This window comes from Antechinus flavipes, chromosome 3 (genome assembly GCF_016432865.1).
Source record: "Antechinus flavipes isolate AdamAnt ecotype Samford, QLD, Australia chromosome 3, AdamAnt_v2, whole genome shotgun sequence".
Classification (NCBI taxonomy): domain Eukaryota; kingdom Metazoa; phylum Chordata; class Mammalia; order Dasyuromorphia; family Dasyuridae; genus Antechinus; species Antechinus flavipes.
In genome coordinates this window covers 590,903,812-590,924,001 of record NC_067400.1, presented here as the reverse complement: position 1 = coordinate 590,924,001, position 20,190 = coordinate 590,903,812, and the positions used below count along the sequence as shown (strand labels likewise).

Sequence of the window (20,190 nt, the reverse complement as noted above, 5' to 3'; positions counted from 1 at the left end):
GCGCAGTGGTTAGAGAACTGGAGGACCCGCGTTCAAATCCAGCCTCAGACTCTTACTAGCTGTGACTCCAGGCAAGTCACTTCACCCTGTTAGCTGGTTTCCTCATCCATAAAATGGGCTGGAGAGGGAAATGGCAAACCACTGTCTGAGTGACCCTGGGCAAGTCCCTTCACCCTGGTTACCTCAGTTTCCTCATCCGTAAAATGGGCTGGAGAAGGAAATGGCAAACCACTGTCTGAGTGACCCTGGGCAAGTCCCTTCACCCTGGTTACCTCAGTTTCCTCATCCATAAAATGGGCTGGAGAAGGAAATGGCAAATCACTGTCTGTGTGACCCTGGGCAAGTCCCTTCACCCTGGTTACCTCAGTTTCCTCATCCGTAAAATGGGCTGGAGAAGGAAATGGCAAACCACTGTCTGAGTGACCCTGGGCAAGTCCCTTCACCCTGGTTACCTCAGTTTCCTCATCCGTAAAATGGGCTGGAGAAGGAAATGGCAAACCACTGTCTGAGTGACCCTGGGCAAGTCCCTTCACCCTGGTTACCTCAGTTTCCTCATCCGTAAAATGGGCTGGAGAAGGAAACGGTGATCCACTTCGGTGTCTTTGCTGAGAAAACCCCACGTGGGGTCGCTGAAACTCGGACATGACTGTAATGACATAAGAAGAGGTTCTGTGACTTGCTCAGAGTCACACAAGTGACAGAGTCGTGATTTGAACCCAGGTCGGAGATCCCCATAGAGCAGGGAGGGGCCTCGGAGTCCGTCCTTTCACTGTACAGACGAGGACCCGGAGGACCCAGAGTTAAGTGACTTGCCCACGATCACCCCCAGAATAAGTGGCAAAGCCGAGTCTCTGCCTCCACAAACTGCAGTTTTCTCACGTCCTGCCTCGCGGGGAGGGCTGGGCCTGGCTCTGGGCACCGAGGAGAGCTGCCAGCCCCGGAGTCCCTGGCCCCGGTCCCTTGGCATCGGCCCCAGGAGGGCAGCTTTCACCATGGAGACCCCACGGGCCCCGGGCGGAGGGAAGGTTTCAGAACCTGATGGGACGCCACCATGCCGCCCGCCCCGCCTCCTCCGGGCTCTTGAAGCAAAACCGATGCCAGGCTCTTGTCCCCGGGGGTGGGGGGAGGCACAGGAGGCATCTGGTGTGGAACGGCCTCCTCCCATCAGGGATGCCCGCTTCGCCATGGGGGAGGGACCGCGCTCATTTTCCCTGATAGAAAAATCACCCAGGTGACACGCTAATGACTTCTCTCCCGGCTGTCTCCGGCCCTCGCTGTCATGGTGATGAGCGGAATGCGAGCCGGATTCCAGAGGGCTCCTCTCGGGGCCAGAGCGGGCCAGTAATGGCATTCGGGTGAGCTCCCGGGGGTGGGGAGGGGGCTCAGGAGAGGCAGAACCCGGGCGTGCAGAAGCCGGGTACTCAGGGGTGCATGAATGCGGAAGACCATGGTCTGGTCAGTTTTCTTAGCTTCTTGTGCCTTATTGGGGAAATAAAGGGGTTAAACAAAGTCATCTCTGAGTCTCCACGTGCTCTAAGGCTGGTGAGAATCCAACAAGGCACTGCCTTATGCACCCCATCTGTCTCCCCCACTTTGGAGCCTTTGGGGAGCCCCTACCTCGCACCATCCTGGTCACTTCGTGTTTTTTCCCTCCTTCCCTCTTTCCCTTCCTTCCTTCCTTCCTTCTTTCTTACCCTCTTTTCTTCCTCCCTCCTTTCCTTCTCCTTCCTTTTGTCCTCCCTCCCTCTTTTTCTTCCTTCCCTCTCTTTTTTCTTGCTTCCTTCCTCCCTCTTTCCCTCCCTCCCTCATTTTTTCTTTCTTCCCTTCCTCCTTCCCACTTTCTTTCCTACTTCCTTCCCTCTGTTCCTTCCTCCCTCCCTTCTTTTCTCCCTTCCTCTATTTCCTTCTTTGCTTCCTTTTCTTCTCCCTTTCCTCCCTTCTTCCCTCTTTTCCTCTTTACTTCTTTTCCATCTCTTTCTATCCTTCCTTCTCTTCCTTCTTTCTTCCTCCTTCTCTCCCTCCTTTCTTCCTTTCTTCCCTTTCTTTCCTTCTCTCCTTTCTATCCTTATTCCTCACTTCCTCCCTCTCTTTCCTTCCCAACTCTATCTACTCTACCCTACCACCTACTTTACATCTCATTGAGTTGCCTCTATTATTCTGATTTTGTTTGTGGGAATGGGTGAGTATGAGGATGGAGCCATCATTAGCTCAGCCATGGCACACAGTAACAGGGGGATAGGGTCTCACCCCTTGGCTTTGGTAATTTCTGAATGAGGAAGCTTCTTCTCTCCGTTGCCACCTTCTCTTCATCTGATATTTTTCATTTCCCAAAGTACTGGTCACACACCAGCATGTGTCAAGGCTGGATTTGAACCTGTCTTTCCCAGTTTTAAGACTCCAAGGGAGAGATCCTACATGCACATAGTAGGTTCTTGTTACAGTGAAAATATACTTGGTGGTTGGTTAACTTTGAGATTCCTCCAGAGGGTCCACCTGCTCCCCCATCCTTGGGTGTCTCATCCTGTGGAGCTTGCCCTCCCTTCTTCAGACATATTAGAGAAGCTGTGTTTTAAGTGCTAGGAAATCCTTTGACAGATGGCAAATCTAGGAAAAAACAAGAGTTCCAGTAGCATGAAAATCTTTCCTTATTTGCTAAGAGCTCCTCTCCAGGTGAGATGTTTCATGTTTTTAATCAGACTGGGTCTCCAAGCCAACAGGAACAGTTGGCAGCCTCTCCAGCATGGGAAGTCTCTCTTTCCCAGTGCTCGGGGGACTCTGGGGTCCATTGCGGTAGAACCCACCGTTCAGACCAGCTACTGTGTGGCTGTACCATGGAGACGAGGGGTCTCGGAGCCCCCTCCCACAGGCAGGGCCGTGGCCTCCTTCCACGTCAGAGATTGGTGCTGCTTCAGGATAGGCCGGGGAAGAGATGTACCTGGTCAAGGAGGGAGGGGCAAGAAAAGCCACCTCCCGGGTCAGTCTCGCGTTGATCCCCTGTTCTCTCTTTCTCTTAGCCATGAAGGCCGATAGAAAGCGTTTGAAGGCTGAAAAGACAGACCTCGTGAGCCAAATGCAACAGCTCTACGCCACCCTGGAGAGCCGAGAGGAGCAGCTTCGGGACTTCATCCGGAACTACGAGCAGCACAGAAAAGTAAGGCCGGCTGGACTCCTGCCATCGTCTTCTGGCCTGACCGTGCCCAAGCATGCATTCCTGTGGGGGTAGGGCTGTGTTTGGATGGGGACACTAGCCACCAGACCTGTTTGGAGCATAGAAAGCTGGAAGAACTTTAAGAGGCCATTGAGTCCATCTTATAGCTGCGGAAACTGAGGCAGGCAGGTTCAGTGACATGCCTAGGGTCACCCAGCAAGAAATCACCTAAGATAGGGTTTGAACTCATATCTTTCATGAATCCAAGTCTGTTACCCTAATAAGCAGATGTGAAATGAGAAGATGATGAGTGACTAGAAACTGGGACCAGCCACTCTAGAGAAACCCACTAAACTGGGTTCCATGTTATATTCCTTCCTTCAGCTCTCAGTTGATATATTGTGATAGAGCCCTGGCTCTAGAGCCAATCAATGGGCCTCGATTCAAGTCTCACCTATTACTTTTAATCTATGTCACCTTAGGCAAGATACTTAACCTCCCCAGAGCCAGTTTTCTCCTCTGTAAAATGAGGAATTGGACCAATGGCCTCTGTTGCTTCTTCTGGCTTTTTTTTTTAATGATCCCTGAGGTCCCTTCCAGATCTAGTTCAAGGATCTGATGATCTCAAGATGGGATGGATGGATAATTGGGTGGATGGATGGATAAATGAGTGGAAGGATGGATGGGTAGATAGATGATGGGTGAGTAGGTAAGTGACTGGATAGATGAGTGGATGTGTGGATGGATGGATTGATGAATGGACAAGTGTTTGGATGAATAGATGATAGATGAGTAGGTAGATAGGTGAGTTGTTAGGTAGTTAAATGGATGAATGTGTAGATGGACAAATTGAAAAGTGAATGGATGTATGGATAGATGGGTGGGTGGTTGGATAGAAGGGTAGATGATGGATGAGTAAATAGATAGGTGAGTAGATGGATGGATTGATGAATGGACAAGTAAATGGTCGAATAGATAGGTGACTGGTTAGATGGATGAATGTAGATAGATGAATTGATGAGAGGATGGATGGAGAGATGGGGAGATGATGGATGAGTAGATAGATAGCTAAGTAGATGGATGGATTGATGGGAGGATGGATGTATATATAGATAGGTGAATGGATGGATAAATAGATAGGTAGGTGATAGTTGAATGGATAGATGGATGGATAGATTGGTAGATGGCTAGATAGATATACGTACCTCATAAAGAAAGCAGTATATACAAAGCAAATGAGGTAACATGCGTAAAGTGAAGGTCAGTCATAATTGTGAATGAATAAGGATAGACTAGATCTGTGGTTTTATTAGCCCAAGGAACTCCCACATGAGGAAACCTTCGCCAGTGCAGATTCTTTGTACATAGAGTCTTAGAGTAACACGGATTTAAAAGTGGGACACTAAGAGGTTAAATGACTTGCCAGGGACATACAGCTTGTAAATGTCTTAAGTAGGATGTGACTCCAGGTCTTCCTGGTCCATTGTGCCACACTTTCTTTCTATTACGGATGAATGGATGGATGTTAGGATCTACCTGAATGTCCAAATGTCCACAATTTGACTGAAGATTTATTACTTTATATTTAAACACTTTTATCAGTCAACAAATTTTTACTAAATTCTAAGGCACAGAACACTGCTTCAGGGAAAAGTAGAATGGGGAAAAGAGAGAGAACTGCAAGATTTAGAGGGCACAGTCCTTGCCTTATAGCTTGGACCTTCAAATAGGAGGCTGAGACAAACCCATTCTCAGGTACCATTCTCAGGTCCGTGAATTTGAGAGGTATAAAGCAAAGTGTGTTTGAGGTCATAGTGAGGGGAACCTCATTTCTATCTAGGGGCACCAAGGAAGGCTTCCCGGAGGAGGCAGCCATTTTGGTGAGCTGTAGCCATGGCTGATAATTTATCAGGTAGAAAAGAGGGGACTCCCATTTCTCTGGTGGTGTCCATTGTGCCAACTTGGAGTGAAATTTGCCTTAGCAGGGTCATTCCCACCTCTGTATACTGTTGCTTTTATTCCTGTGTAACATCTCTTTCTTTTTTTCCTCTTGTCCAATAATGGCCACCGCCAAGGGATGGACTGACCTAGCCAGTCCATTCAGCTCTTTCTGCCCTCAGTTAATGATGTGTACTCCCGGGGGACCCGGGACCCCCAGAGATAGTCTTCTTTTGGGACACTGACGTAGTTCAAGTTCATACCTGTCCCCAAAGTCCTTGGCTGCCTGGCTGTCACCCTGCTGTTCAACTGTCCGCGGGAAATGGCTTCGCTTGCCTTGAAGCCGGCTTCTCTATTCTGCTAATGGTGAGCCCAGGGTAGCGATGATAAGTGGACAGCCTGTGAAATCAGAAGAGAGAAAAAAATTAATTGGGAACCAAGAGAACAGGCATTGAAGAGCTCTCACTCAGTCAAGGCGGAACAATGCATTTTAGAGTGGCGTTCAGAGCAGGGGCTTCTGGGGATTGTGAGCGGAGCGGGTACATGGCCGTGACACTTTCCTTGATAGAAATGTTCCCTCAGAACAGGGACTTCCCCCTGAACCCAGTCCAACCTTTGGCCTACAGCAGGGTTTCTCAAGCAGGGAATGTGAGAGTTCTCTGAGCAAGCCTTGTGGGAATCCCAGCATCTCTGACCTTTTTTCCTAGTTGCCTCTTCCTCTTCCTCTGTTCCTCAATTAGAAGAATTGCCCCTTAGTTGCTTTTTCCCTTCCTCTTTTCCATCTTCAAAGCCTTTGACCTATTGTAGCTTTCCTGAAAGAGGCAGAACATGGAAGAAACATGCTTACTGAGCTTCTCCAGGGCAGTACCAGGCAAGTTTCTAGTGGAGATCATGTATTTAAGAGCTTAGAGGATCCTTAGAACATAAGACGTCAGAGCTTGGAACAAAGGATGGCAAAGATGGCAGAACCCAAGATGTCAGAACTGGGAGGGCCCTTAGAACCCAGGGTGTCAAAGCTGGGGGGTGGGAAAGTCCCTTAGAACCCTGGATGTCAGAGCTGGGAGGGGCCTTAGAACCCAGGATGTCAGAGCTAGGAGGGTCCTTAGAACATGGGAGGTCATTGCTGAGAGGGTCCTTAGAATACAAGATGTCAAAGTTGGAAAGGCTGTTAGAACACAGTGTCAGGGGGGAACCTTTGAGGTCATAGAGTCATTTTCCAAAGTGGACAGCTCAGACCCAGAGAGAGGGGGAATGATTGCCCAAGAGTCACACTTCCATTGAAAAGAGAAACATGCTTACAGGGAGCTGAATCTGCAGATCTAGGAACAGATTTACTCATTTAAAACCAATCAAACTGTGAGCTAATTGGCCCATGGATCGCATTTGTGATAAGTCAAGTTGGTTGGGATCGATCCAGAGCTGCTTATCCTTGAGGCTCCATCAGACCAGGCATCCCTCTCCCCGTCCTTCCCGCCTAGATCTGAGCCAAGCAGGCTTGGGGCTGGAATAGTGCTGACTCTTGGCTAAAAGTGTGTGAAAAGCCCCTTGCCCTGGCTCTGTGGGGCTGGGAAGGGAGTAGCCGCAGTGGAGACGGAGGGAGTGAGGCTGTCTCTGAGCCTGCCAGGATAACCCCCCACATTGCGACATTCCCTCACACTGCAGAACCAGCTCCCCTGGGAACGAATGGCTGTGGTCTGCAGAGGAACTCGGGACTTCTCCAAATCCAGCCGTGAAATCCGGCCCGCCGGGCAGTGTTTCCAGAATGAGAATTGCCCCGGAAAGATGAATTTTGTAGATTTCATGGTCAGGAATCACCTACGCCTCCTCTACTCTTTTTAGACCATTATCGGCGAGGGTCAGCCACAGCGCAGGGCTCTGGGCTTGGGCTGTGGAAGACCTGAATCCAAATGGATCCTTCCTTCCTGAAGGACCAAGTCAAGTCATTTCACCTCCTTTTGCCAACTTTCCTTACCTGAAAGATGAGGATAACAATAGCCCCCATCTCCCAGGGTTGTTGTGAGGGCCAAGTAAGACGCTATTTGCAAAGTACTTAGCAGAGTAATACTTGGCATGTAGTGGACATATATAAACGTTAGCTCTATTATTAATCAGCATCATTATCATTGCTATTATTTATTATCCTCTCAAGCCCAGATGATGAGAACTCAGATGTCTTGCTAGAGCTAGAAGGTTACAGATGTGGGATCCAAAGAAGGGATGGCTAGAAAGAATAGATCCCTCGTCAGAGGAGGGACTGTCAGCAGAGAATTATTCTAGATCTTAGATCTAGAACTGGATCCTCTCCTTTTACAGAGGAGTAAACTGAGTCCAGGGAATGTTAAGTAGCTTGCCTGAAGTCACTCAGGTGGTCAGTGCCAGAGGTAGTATTTAAACACTCTATTCAGGGGTCCTCATACTTTTTAACTAGGGGGCCAGTTGCACTGTCCCTCAGACTGTTGGAGGGCCGGATTATAGTAAAAACAAAAACTTCGTTTTGTGGGCCTTTAAATAAAGAAACTTCATAGCCTTGGGTGAGAGGGATAAATGTCTTCAGCTGCCACAGCTGGCCCGCGGGCTGCAGTTTGAGGACCCCTGATCTAGAGCCCTCACTCTGGAGTCACAAGGCTGTACCACATTGGAACAGACATCTTATTAGGCAGAGGAAGCCTAGGCTAGAAAAAGCTCTCCACAAAGCCTCCCAACTGTTCTCCTGGCTTCGGTTCCCAGCCCCACCTCCACGCCCATCCACTCTGCTGCTGTGAGGGAGTGTGATTATACAACTAAAATCGCTGAACAATGCATAGCACAGTGCCTGGCACATAGTTAACGCTATGTAAATTGTTTACTGTTTATTTTTGGTTGAACAGAATGGAAAAGAAAGGCCTTTAGAGTCCAGGTTGTGATGGAGGAGGGAGAGAGATGGAGGAAGAAAGAGAGGGAAAGAAAAGAAAGGAGGGAGAAAGAGAGGGAATGAGGGGAAAACAGACAGACAGACAGAGAGGGATGGAGGAAGAAAGAGACAGAGAGAGGGACAGAGAAAGAAAGAAAAGGAGAGCAAGGAGGAGAGAGAGAGAGATGGAGAGAGGAAAGAAGAGAAGAGAAAGGGGAGAGGAAGTGGAGAGAAGGGGAGGGGGAGAGAGAAAGGGGGAAAGAGAAAAAAAGGAAAGAAAGAAAAAATAAAGAAAAAATAAATGGAGAGAGAGAGAGAGAGAGAGAGAGAGAGAGAGACACCTGTATTACTTAGCTACCATATATGTTGTTCTATATGAATCACCAGAGCAGTTTCAAATTCTAGCTCCTTGCTTCTGGATGATAGTTATCCTATCTATGACCAAAGAAATCAGCATCCAACTTCTATTTCAGCTGCTTCCCAAATAGGTCAAAACAATGCTATCAGAAATGAGTGAATGAATAGAAATCTCCTCATGGGATCATAGGTTTCATCCAACCTCATATCTTTCCCTCCCCTGAAGTCCCAGGCGGGGCGACGGTACCAATCAGGTAGCAAAGTAGAAATTTATTTTATGGAATAGAAGGTTCCAGATAACATCAGTTAGTCTACAGGCATTTATTAAACACCTACTGTGTGCCAGGCACTATGTTGAGGATACAAAGAAAGGTGAGAGTCCCTGTTGTCAAGGAGCTCAGAGGGAGATGATAAGGAAACAGCTGTATGTACATACAAGTTATCTGCAGGATCTATTAGAAATAATTGACAGTGAAGGCAGCAGATGGTGGGGATCATCCTAGACTCATGCTTGGAGGTGGGCAGAGCAGTGTGGGAAGGGACAGGAAAAAAATAAACATACCGGTATAAGAGGAGGAGCATAGGACAGAGCTGGCAGCCTGTTGGACAGAGAAAGCCTAGAAAACCAAAAGTCTGTGATCACTAAATGACCAGATTTGGAAACTGAGGCCCAGAAAGGTGGATTAACTTTGCTAGGTTCCCATACATAGTAAATTGTTAAGCCCATCCACCCTGAGAGTGGGAGTTTCTATACACCTTCCTTGCCCCCAAATCCACCAGCACACTCTTCTCTGCCCATGATTCTGCACACAACGAGAGAGAACTAGCAAGGGCAATTATGTAAAACATTTCCATATTAGTCATTTTGTACAAGGAGATTGAATAAAAGGGGGAAAAAAATGAAACAAAGTAGAAAAAGAGCATGCTTCAGTCTGTATTCAATCATCAGTTCTTTCTCTGGAGGTGGATTGTACGCTCCATCATGAGTCCTTTGGGATTGACTGGGATCATCGTATTACTGGGAACGGCTAAGCCATTCACTGTTCTTCACAGAATAAGATGGCTCTCAGTGTGTACAATATTCTGGTTCTCTTCACTGTGCATCAGTTTTCGTAAGTCTATCTAGATTTTTCTGAAATCACCCTGCTCGCCATTTATTACAGCTCAATAATATCCCATTACAAGCATATACCACAGCTTCTTTAGCCATTCCCCAACTGGTGGGCTTCACTTTGCTTTCTAATTCTTAGCCATCACAGAAAGAGCTACTATAAATATTTTTATGCAAATAGATTCCCCCCCCCCAGCTTTTTTGGAAGTCTTTGGGATCTAGATCTAGCTGGATCAAAGGATATGCAATTTTATTGCCCTTTGGGCTATAAAGGTAAGGAACATGTACTTTTCAAATTAATTTGATCCTCCCACTACCCGCCTCCTCCAATTGAACTTTTTTTTTTTTTTAAAGAAAACCCTTCATTACAGATGGGAGTTGAGCAAACCAAACCAAATTGTCACAAAGTAGCTGCGTCTGTATTTTAAATCCATTCCCTTTTGTCTAGCAGTGTATCCTGTCCCACTTTCACTTTGTTGCATTTTCATTCATTTGGCATTGAATTGATCAGTATTCTAAAAATTTTCAAAGTTGTTCTTGCTTTCTAGTTCTGCTCCCTTCCTCCTGCAGTGAATCAGTTTATCAGTTTTTAAAAATCTTCCCAGTTTCCTCTAAACCTGTCCATTTCATCATTTCCTAAGGTATAATAGTATTCCATTACATTTATATGCTGCAACTTGTTTAGCTCTTCCCCTGTAAGGTGAATAACCTTTTAACTTCATGTTTTCATCCACTTAAAAATAAAAATCACAATTTTTATTTTAAAATCTTATTCTGATAATAGGTTAAGAATGCCAGATCTACACTAACTCTGTCTTTCTGTCTCTGGCTTTCTCTGGTTCTCTATGTCTCTATCTTTCTCTATCTCTGTTTCTCTGTGTCTTTGTCTCTCTGTCTGCCTCTCTCTCTCTCTCTCTCTCTCTCTCTCTCTCTCTCTCTCTCTCTCTCTCTCTCTCTCACACACACACACACACACACACACACACACACACACACACACTTTCCCCCCTTTCCACTATGATGTACTATGGTCAGCTTTTGACCTAGAGATTGATTGGGGGGAAGGGAGTCATTGCCAGAGGCAGCTCTAGGAGCCCCAGATTTGCCCGAACTAGAGGTTCCTTAATCCCAAGAGGGTTTTAGCCAATCCAGAAATACCTTTGAACCAGCAGAGTGAAAACCCAGATTTGTTTACTTTATCTAGGGGAGGAGGAAAGATTATTCAACTGTGGGATTGATTCCTCCGTTTCCCCATGAGAGAACAATTTTCATGCTTAAGAGAAAGAAGAAGAAAAAGTCAAAAGAGAAGATGAGTATGTGGCCTAATTTGCAGGGGTCAGGAGAACTTAATTGTTCAGTGATTAAAATTCACACAGTCTTGGATGTAGATCTGAAGGGGACTTTTAGAGCCATTGAGTCCAACCCTGTTACTTTGATAGAGAGAAAACTGAGACCCAGAAAGGTTATTGATTTTGGATCATAAGACCATGGATTTAGATCTGGAGAGGTCTTTGGAAACCATCAAGTCTAATCCCTTCATTTTACAGATAAGGAAACTGAGGCAACAGAGAAATCCAGTGACTTTCCCAGTAGTAAATAGCTGGGGTGAAATTCAAACCCAGGTCTCCCTTAGCCTAAATTCTATCCACATTTTCTGTGTAATGTCATCCTGCCTCTCTTTGGGAAGTTCAGACCCTATTTCCCTTCCCTTCAGACACTGGCTGCTGGTCTCCTCTGTCTCTTGCCCCTTATTTCAGGGCCTCCAATTTCGTAGCCTCATAGAATGAGGTAACGTGTGATGTGTCTCATGCAGCTAACAGAAGGTGACTCCTCATTCTTTGGACGTGTGACCTGAGTGGGTACGGAGCGCCCACTGCATATGTGGTGGGCACTTACAGAGTGCTTACTGACCTGTCATTGTCTGCCGTCAGTGCCTGCTGGCCAGGAATAAGGAGCAGAGCCCAAGGTCCTGCTCAGGTCCCAGGGACCAGGAGCACTGATCCGTTCTGGACGCCTGGATGTGAAGAAGACAAGACTTGCCTGAGCCCAGAGGAGATGGTCCTGAGCTCCATCATATCTGTCATTTCTTTCTTTCCACAGGAGAGTGAGGATGCGGTCAAAGCCCTGGCGAAGGAGAAGGACCTTTTGGAGAGAGAGAAGTGGGAGCTGCGCCGGCAAGCCAAAGAAGCTACGGACCACGCTACGTCCCTGCGGTCCCAACTGGACCTGAAGGACAACAGAATGAAGGAGCTGGAAGCCGAGCTGGCTATGGTAAGGTACCCTGGCTCTGCTCCTGCTCCGATCTGGCCAATGGGGAAAGGGCAAAAAGTGAAGAAGGGGAACAGAGGCTGGAGGGTAGGGGCTGCCCCCACCCTGCTGTGCTCCAGCCAGTGAGAAGAGGGGATAGAGTTGTGGTAGTGGTGGTAGTAGTAGTTGTAGTAGTAGTAGTAGCAGCAGCAGTATAGTAATAATAGTAATAGTAGTAGTGGTTTAGTAATAGTAGTAGTTATAGTGATACTACTACTACTAGTAGTAGTACTAGTAATAATAGTAGTAGTAGTCTTAGTAATACTAGTAGTAGTAGTAGTAATGGTAGTAGTGGTGGTGGTGGTAGTACTACTAGTGGTAGTAATCATATTAGTGGTAGTAGTGCTAGTAATAATAGTAGTAGTAGTCTTAGTAATACTACTAGTAGTAGTAGTAATGGTAGTAGTAGTGGTGGTGGTAGTACTACTAGTGGTAGTAATCATATTAGTGGTAGTAGTGCTAGTAATAATAGTAGTAATAGTCTTAGTAATACTAGTAGTAGTAGCAGCAGCAGTATAGTAATAATAGTAATAGTAGTAGTAGTTTAGTAACAGTAGTAGTAGTGATACTACTAGTGGTAGTAGTAGTACTAGTAATAATAGTATTAGTAGTCTTAGTAATAGTAATACTACTACTAGTAATAGTGGTAGTAGTAGTGGTGGTGGTAGTACTAATAGTGGTAGTAATTATATTAGTAGTAATAGTAGTACTAGTAATAATAGTAGTAGTAAGTAGTGGTGGTGGTAGGGTGGTGATAGTAGAAGTAATAATAGTAGTAGTAGTCTTAGTAATAGTAGTAATAGTGGTAGTAGTAGTGGTGGTAGTAATAGAAGAACTGTTAGTGATAGTGGTAGTACTAGTAGTGGTAGTAATACTGGTGGTAGTAAAAAGTAGAGTAGCATCAACAGCAATTAGCATTTATGTGGTACTTTCCATGTGCTAGGCATTGTGCTAAGTACTTTACAAGTATTTCACTTTTATCTCACAACCATATCAGAAATGGTATTATTATCCCCATTTTACAGTTAAGGAAACTGAGGCAAACATAGGATCTACTCCTCCTTTCACCCTACTGCAGCTAATGGGGAAAAGTAATTCAGGGTGTAACAGCAGCAATAGTGTAGGGTCTTACCATCTTCATGGTCACCATGTAGAATAAGCTGCTCTCCAGGCAGCCCTTCTGACATAGAAATACACTAGGGAGAAGGCTGGATTTGGAGTCAGAGGACCCATCGTAAATCCCAGCCCTGCTATTTACCGCCTTTGCGACCTTGGGTGACAGCTTCTCTGTGCCTCAATTGCCTTATATGTAAAAATGTGGAATTGGGTGTGATGATCTTCCATCTATCTCTCCAGCTCTAAATGAATGATCCTAAGATCTTGACCTAAATTTCACTCAAGAAGGTCTTGTCATTTCAGCCTAATTTATGAAGTACTGATTAAATGCCTTCTGTATGCCTGGCATTTCTCTAGGGGGAAGGCAAAACTAAGGCCCTCAAGGAGTTTATATTCCCCCAGGAGAGGGTGTAGAGCTGGGGCGGAGGGGATGCTGATCAGATATGGCACAAGTAAATACAAAGTTGTTCAGTCTAACAGTTGTGTCTAATGCTTCACGTACCTACTTGGGATTTTCTTAGCTAAGATACTAAATGGTTCACCATTTCCTTCTCCAGCTCATTTTACAGATGAGGAAACTGAGGCAAATGGGGTATTAAGTAACTTGTCCAGGATCACACAGCTAGCAAGTGTCTGAGGCTGGATTTGAACTCAGAGCTTCTTGAGTCCTTCCTCACCCTGTCCATTATGCCCCTTTATCACTTAGTTGTGAAAAAAAGAAAGCAAGAGCCTATCCTCAAAGCATTTACCTTCTATTAGAAGAGGGGGAAGAAAACTTGTACCTACCTAAAACATATCAAATAGGCTTAAAACTTATCCCCTCGCTTTTGTATATGTGTATGTAAAATGTGTATGTAAGGGGCAGCCAGGTGGCGCAGTAGATGGAGCACCAGCCCTGAAGTCAGGAGGACCTGAGTTTAAATCTGACCTCAGACACTTACTAATTCCTAGCTGTGTGACCCTGGGCAAGTCACTTAACCCCAATTGCCTCAGGGGAAAAAGTATGTGGGTATGTATGTGTGTGAATAAAATATATATTATATATTACATAACAGTATATGATAAGTAATAAATATCATATACATAATTTTGTATGTTTAATTTATATATGGGTTTTATATATTATATATAAATTAAATGGATAGAATAATGGATGGCTACAAAATTATATATATATTATAACATATAATTATAAAAATCTATAACTATATATAAATTAAAGGTAATTTTGGGAGGGAAAGGCTCCAGCAACGAAGGGCAGAGTGATGGCAGCACCTGGCAGAATTGCGTTAATCTTTGAAGGAAACTAGAGATTCTAAAAGGCAGAGGTCAGAAGGAATACATGGGGTGGAGGGAGGAGAGGGAGGAGAGTTAGCCCATTCAAAGACATGGAGATGGGAAATGTCATATCATGTGTAAAGAATATAAGAGTATCCATGGATGATGGTGATCATCCACAATCTTACAGAAAGGACTCCAGTGCTAGGAAATCCACTGCCTCCTTGGGCAGCCCCTTCCAACTGGGGACCACTCTGTTGGGAATTTTTTCTCTTCATTGTGATTAAAAAAAAAAAAAAAAAAAAACCTTCTCTTTCCTACAACTTCTATCCATTGCTTCTAATCTTGACCCTTTGGGTCAGGAAGACCAAGGCTTCTCCAGTCCCTTTTCCACACAACTGCCCTTCCAGGGCTTCAAGATGCCTGTGGATATCTCCTAGTCTGCAGGGAGAGATGCTCCAGGTTGGGAAGGTCCCGGTCCCAGGCTGGGCTTTGTTGTCCAACACTGACACCTAGTGCCCAGATTTCTCATCACTCCCTGAGATTGGGAGCAGACCCTTTAACAATGTTTAGAAACATTTCTCTTTACTTTCAGCTCATCTTGCAGATAAACGGAGGCCCAGAGAAATGAAGTGACTTGTCCAGAGTTAAGTCCATTTAACTGATTCTTACACTTCCACCGTAGTCTTCCTTCATTCTCATAGGGAGAAGGGTAGTACAGTGGATAGAGCACCAGGTCGTAGTCAGATCTGGCCTCAGACACTCAACTCGCTGTGTGACTCTGGGCAAGTCACTCAATCCCCATTAAACTTTGTTTTCCCTTTTGTAAAATGAGATGGAGAAGGGAGAATGCCAAACCGCTCCAGAACCTTTCCTGAGAAAACCCCCAATAAGATCATGACTAAAACAACTGAACAACAACTGCACATCTACCCTGTGTAGCAGCAGGTCCTTGCGTATTTGATTGCTTAGCTAGAGGTTCCAGCAGAGAGAGTAATGGAATGAAGAAGACCTGATTTCAAATCTGGCTTCAGATATTTAATTGTGTTTGCCTCGGTTTCCTAATCTGTAACAACATGGATAATAAAAGCATCTACTTCCCCAGGTGGTTGTAAGGATTGGTATCTTTAAACCACTCAGTTCAGTGTCTGGCACTTAACAACATGCTAGTATAGGAAACATGAATGAAAGCTGACCTTAAAATCAGATTTTTATAGAGACTCATCAATTTTCAGAACTGGAAGCCGTGTTACAATTCTTCCAACGTCCACTCTCTTAAACTGTGGCTTGAGACTCCATATGGGCTCCCTTAAATGTGGAAGTTGCAAAATTATGATTTCTTTTCTCTCTGTGTTTGATTTGTATCTTATTTTATAAACCTATATATCTGGGGTCATGTAAAAATTTCTCAGGCAAAAAAAAGGATCAAAATGGAAAAAGTTTTAGAACCCTATTCTAAATTAGCCCATTTTATACTTGGGAAAATTAAGGCCAAAGAGGGATCATACAGACTTTTTAATTGGCAGAACCAAGACTTGAATCTAGTTTTCCTGACTCACCAGTCTAAGAATTTTTCAAAGGATTCATGAGATTTTAGGATGAATTAGGGAAACATAATAGATTTATTAAACACCTACTATGTTCCAGATGCTACACTAAGTTCTTTCCAAATATCATTCAGTAGTTTTCAAGCTGGATAAACCCTAGAAACTATCTAGTTCATTTTACATAGAAGGAAAGTGAGCCCCAGAGAAGGGAAGTTGCTGACAGACCCAAGTCTTGAACCCAGGTAACCTCCCTCTCAGGCTGGAATTTTTTGCCCAACTCCACACTGACCAAATGTGATTTCTCTGAGATAAATCAACCCCTCCCCCCCGAGTCCCAGCTCTTAACTTGTCTTTCCAGAATGAAAAAGGATAAAACCACATCGAGACCAAATCTGGGGTCTCACCTATAAGAAAAACACCTGATTGTCATCCATGCCTGAAGGTATAACTAGCTACCTGCCTTTCAGGGCTGTAAATCTCCAGTTCTTTCCTGGATTGAGGCCATGTGTCATCCTCAGAGGCCCTAAGTCTGGTTAATTAGTACCTTTGTCCCCATCTCTTGGTGGGGGAGGAGGAGAAGGTGTGGATACAGTTGAAAAGTCAGGAGACGTCATTGGTGGTTAATAGTTAGCCAACATAGTGCTTAAAAGAATTCTGAAGGCAGAAGGACCTGCTTCCTAAGCCTCAGACTTATGCTCGTTTAAGCATTTTGTGCAGTCCACAGATCATCAGAATAGATGAAATATTTGGCCCCTCTTTCAGCATTCTAAGAAAATCTTGCTCTCCCCTTTCTGCTGTTAGGTAAACTGAGGTCAACAGGTTAAGGGATGTGCTTAAGGATAAAAACAGGGACAGACTCCTAGATTTAGAGAGAGGAGACCTGGTTTGGAATCTCCAATTTGCTACCTTCTTATACTTTTGTGACCACAGACATCAGCAACCATGAGCATTAATTAAGCAACTGCTGTGTCTCAAGATACATAGGTAGTGTTGCATAGTGGGTAAGAAATGGGCTTAAAGAAGTCCTTCTATTTCTGAAAGCCTCAGTTTCCTCTTATAAAATTTTATAGCTGTCAAACACTTAAGAGCCTACTATGCGCTAGACACTGCTGCCCGTACAAAGGGATGTTGCTTCCATCCCTTGTACTCAGCACCCAGAGAAAACAAGTTAAAATGAGTCAAGCTGGAGACTGAGAATGGGGAAATGAAATGTACAAACAACAGGATAATCAGGAGTTCAGAGAATGGGTGCATTAGACAGGGGCCCCCCCAAAAAAGAGAAAATTAGCTGAGGGAATTGGATCCCCTGGGAAATCCCAAAGGTGATCAGACTTGCAACCCTGGGGAACTTTAGTGAGAAGACATCAAGTCCACCCATAATTGTTTTCCAGCGGCAGAAGAGGGAGGAAATATCTTGAAATGGCAGGTCAGAAGGGGCTGTAATAAGAATGAGGGCTGGAGCTAGTATTTTATTGAATGGAGAACTTCCAGGTGAGGAAAATCCCTCTCCTGATACAAATTGGCCCCTCTTCAATTTGAAATGGTGGAGGGCTACCTCAAGCACTGAGCTGTTAAGTGTGAGCTCTGTGACCTGCCCAGGGGCCACAGCCAGGAAGGGTCAGAGGTCTTGTCTTAGAAGCTGGCTCTCTAGCCCCTCTGCTCTACTCTCTGATATTTACATGACACCTTAAAGTTGGCGATATGCTTAATGGACATTATCTCAGAACTTCAGAATAATCCTAAATACCTACTCAAAATAGTGACTTTGGAAGCAAAAAGACTTGAGTTCAAATTCTGCCTCAAATAGCCATTAGCAGTGTAGCATTGGGTTCTTCACTTCCCCTCCCCCCTCAGCCCTCAGTTCCCTCATCTGTAGAATGGAGATAATGATAGCACCTTCAAGATGGGATTATTGTGGGGGATCAAATGGGATAGCACGTATGTAAAGTACTTTGCAAACTCTCAAGTAATTGTTATTATTGCTGGGGTTTTAACAGGAGATGATAGATAGAGGGTAGAGAATAGAGATTGTCAGAATCTATTGTTAGCCAGTTATAGAATTGACTACAAAGTGGAGACCATGAGGGGGATGAGAAATCTGGCTGGAAATTAGGGAGTATCTGTTCATAAATCAGAAGAGCATAGATTTAGAAGGAATCTTAGAAACTATCAAATCCAACCTCCTCTTTTCTCCTTATATTTCACAAATGAGGAAATTGAGGCACAGAAATTATTTTTTTTCCCCAAGTGATCTGCCTGGGGAAAGATCAGGGAAGAAGGGTCATCACATAGCTTGTAAGTGGTTGGATCAGAATTTCAACTCAAATCTACCTGATTCCCAGTACAGCAGCCTTTCTTTCTTCTTTCTTTCTTTCTTTCTTTCTTTCTTTCTTTCTTTCTTTCTTTCTTTCTTTCCTTCCTTCCTTCTTTCCTTCTTTCTTTCCTTCCTTCCTTTTTCTCCTTTCTTTCTTTCTTCTTTCTTTCTCCTTTCTTTCTTTCTTTAAGCTTTTTTGTTTACAAAACATATGCATGGGGTAATCTTTCAACATTGACCCTTGCAAAATTTTCTGTTTCAAATTTTCCCTTTCTCCCCACCCCCTCCCCTAAATGGCAGGTAGTCCAATCTATGTTAAATATGTTAAAATATAGGTTAAATCCAATAAATATATGTATACATAGTTATACAGTTGTCTTATTGCACACACAAAAAAATGGATCTAGAAAGGGAAAAAAAAAACCTGAGAAGGAAAACAAAATGTAAGCAAACAACAACAAAAAGAGTGAAAATACTATGTCGTGGTCCATGCTCAGTTCCTATAGTCTTCTCTCTGGGTGCAGATGGCTCTCTTCATCATTAAACAATTGGAACTGGTTTGAATCATTTCATTGTTGAGGAGAGCCATATCCATCAGAATTGATCATCATATAATCTTGTTGCCGTGTGTAATCTCTTGGTTCTGCTCATTATAGCAGCCTTTCTATACTTCTCAATCCCACCACACTGTGATGATTTTTTAAAGTTCTTAGTAATATGTTTAAAAGAATTGTACATGTTTAACCTGTATCGGATTGCTTGCTATCTTGGGAGGAGAGGGAGAAAAATTTGGAGCACAAGATTTTGCAAGGGTGAAAACTATCTTTGCATGTTTATGGAGAAATAAAATACTATTCGAAAAAAAGTTTTACAACTTTAACAAAATTACCTAGAGACATAATTTCTGTATAATTAGTGATTTTATTAATCATGCCAACATGTTCATTAATAAAAAGATGGTCATTTGGCCAGCATTCTTAGATCAAAGATCTCTCATGGTTTCATGGTCTCACAGTATATATGCCCTTAGAAGAACGGGTGTTTCTGAGTGTGGCAATCAACTCTGAATAGTTAATAATTAAGAGAATTAATATTATGTGACAGGCTAGGCTATGTTGTAATGGGAATCTCGGAATATGTGACTTGGATCACTCAAATCTTGGTCAAATATACTTATCAATTCCTTATCACCTATCTGATAAAAGGGAGGATCCACCTTTTTCCCAGACCTGAAAAGAGAGAATCCACATTTTCCCAGACTTGTCTGAGCAAACACAATGAGTAGGAATGCACCCATTAGCCCAAACTTAGACTTTCTTTTATTATCCTTGATTCAATTTTGGCCTGGGTATGTCTTTGAGATTTCCCACTCTGCTTGATTTCTGGAGGAGGAAGTACAAAGAGGAAAAACCTTTGGTTCTGATTCAATAGTAAGTTATTAATACAAGAGAGAAATAATAATTTCTCACAATACAAATGTGTGTACATGTGCACGTGCATATGTACACACATGTGCACACACACACACTCTCTCTCTATCTCTCTTTTCCCCCCTCACATACAGACACATACACACCCATTCTAACTCTGACATTCTGTGTTCTAAGTTTCCTTTCAGCTCTGACATTCCATGTTCTAAGCTTCCTCCCAGCTCTAATATTCTGTGTTCTAAGCTCCCTTCTAGCTCTGACATTCCATGTTCTAAAGCTCCTTTCTAGCTCTGACATTTTATGTTCTAACCTTTCTCCTGCCTCTGATATTCTGTGTTCTAAGCTCCCTCCCAGCTCTAACATTCTATGTTCTAAGCTCCCTCCCAGCTCTGACATTCTATGTTCTAAGAGCCCTCCCAGTTCTCTGAATCTCTGACTCCTAGAGTCTATCATTACCTTTCTAAAAGTGATCTCTGGGGAGAGGAGTGACGTCCTGCAGGATGTCCATACTGGGCATAGGAGCTGTTTCCCAGGCTGTGATTGAAGCCACATTTCTGTCTGAATCTCTATAACTTGTACTCCTGAATAGGAGGGAATAAACCTTCAAGCCCTTAGATTCTGGAATCATTGAATCATAGATTTAGAACAAGAAGGAACCTTAAAGACCTTCAGATCCAATTTCCAGATGAGAAAACTAAAACCTAGGGAATGGAAGGAACTTGCATGTCTTGTACTAAGTTTGAGAGGTGGGATT

General features: G+C 44.1%; 1 protein-coding gene across 2 annotated transcripts in view; it reads left to right on the top strand.

Moving 5' to 3' along the window:
- The window catches only part of KAZN (kazrin, periplakin interacting protein), a 1,462,370-nt gene that overhangs the window by 1,359,769 nt on the left and 82,411 nt on the right, over positions 1 to 20,190 (top strand). For both annotated transcript variants that reach the window (XM_051988503.1, XM_051988504.1), the window contains 2 exons: positions 3,015 to 3,151; positions 11,545 to 11,715. In XM_051988503.1, the coding sequence (XP_051844463.1) occupies positions 3,015 to 3,151; positions 11,545 to 11,715 (308 nt within the window). The remainder of the gene's footprint in view (positions 1 to 3,014; positions 3,152 to 11,544; positions 11,716 to 20,190) is intronic.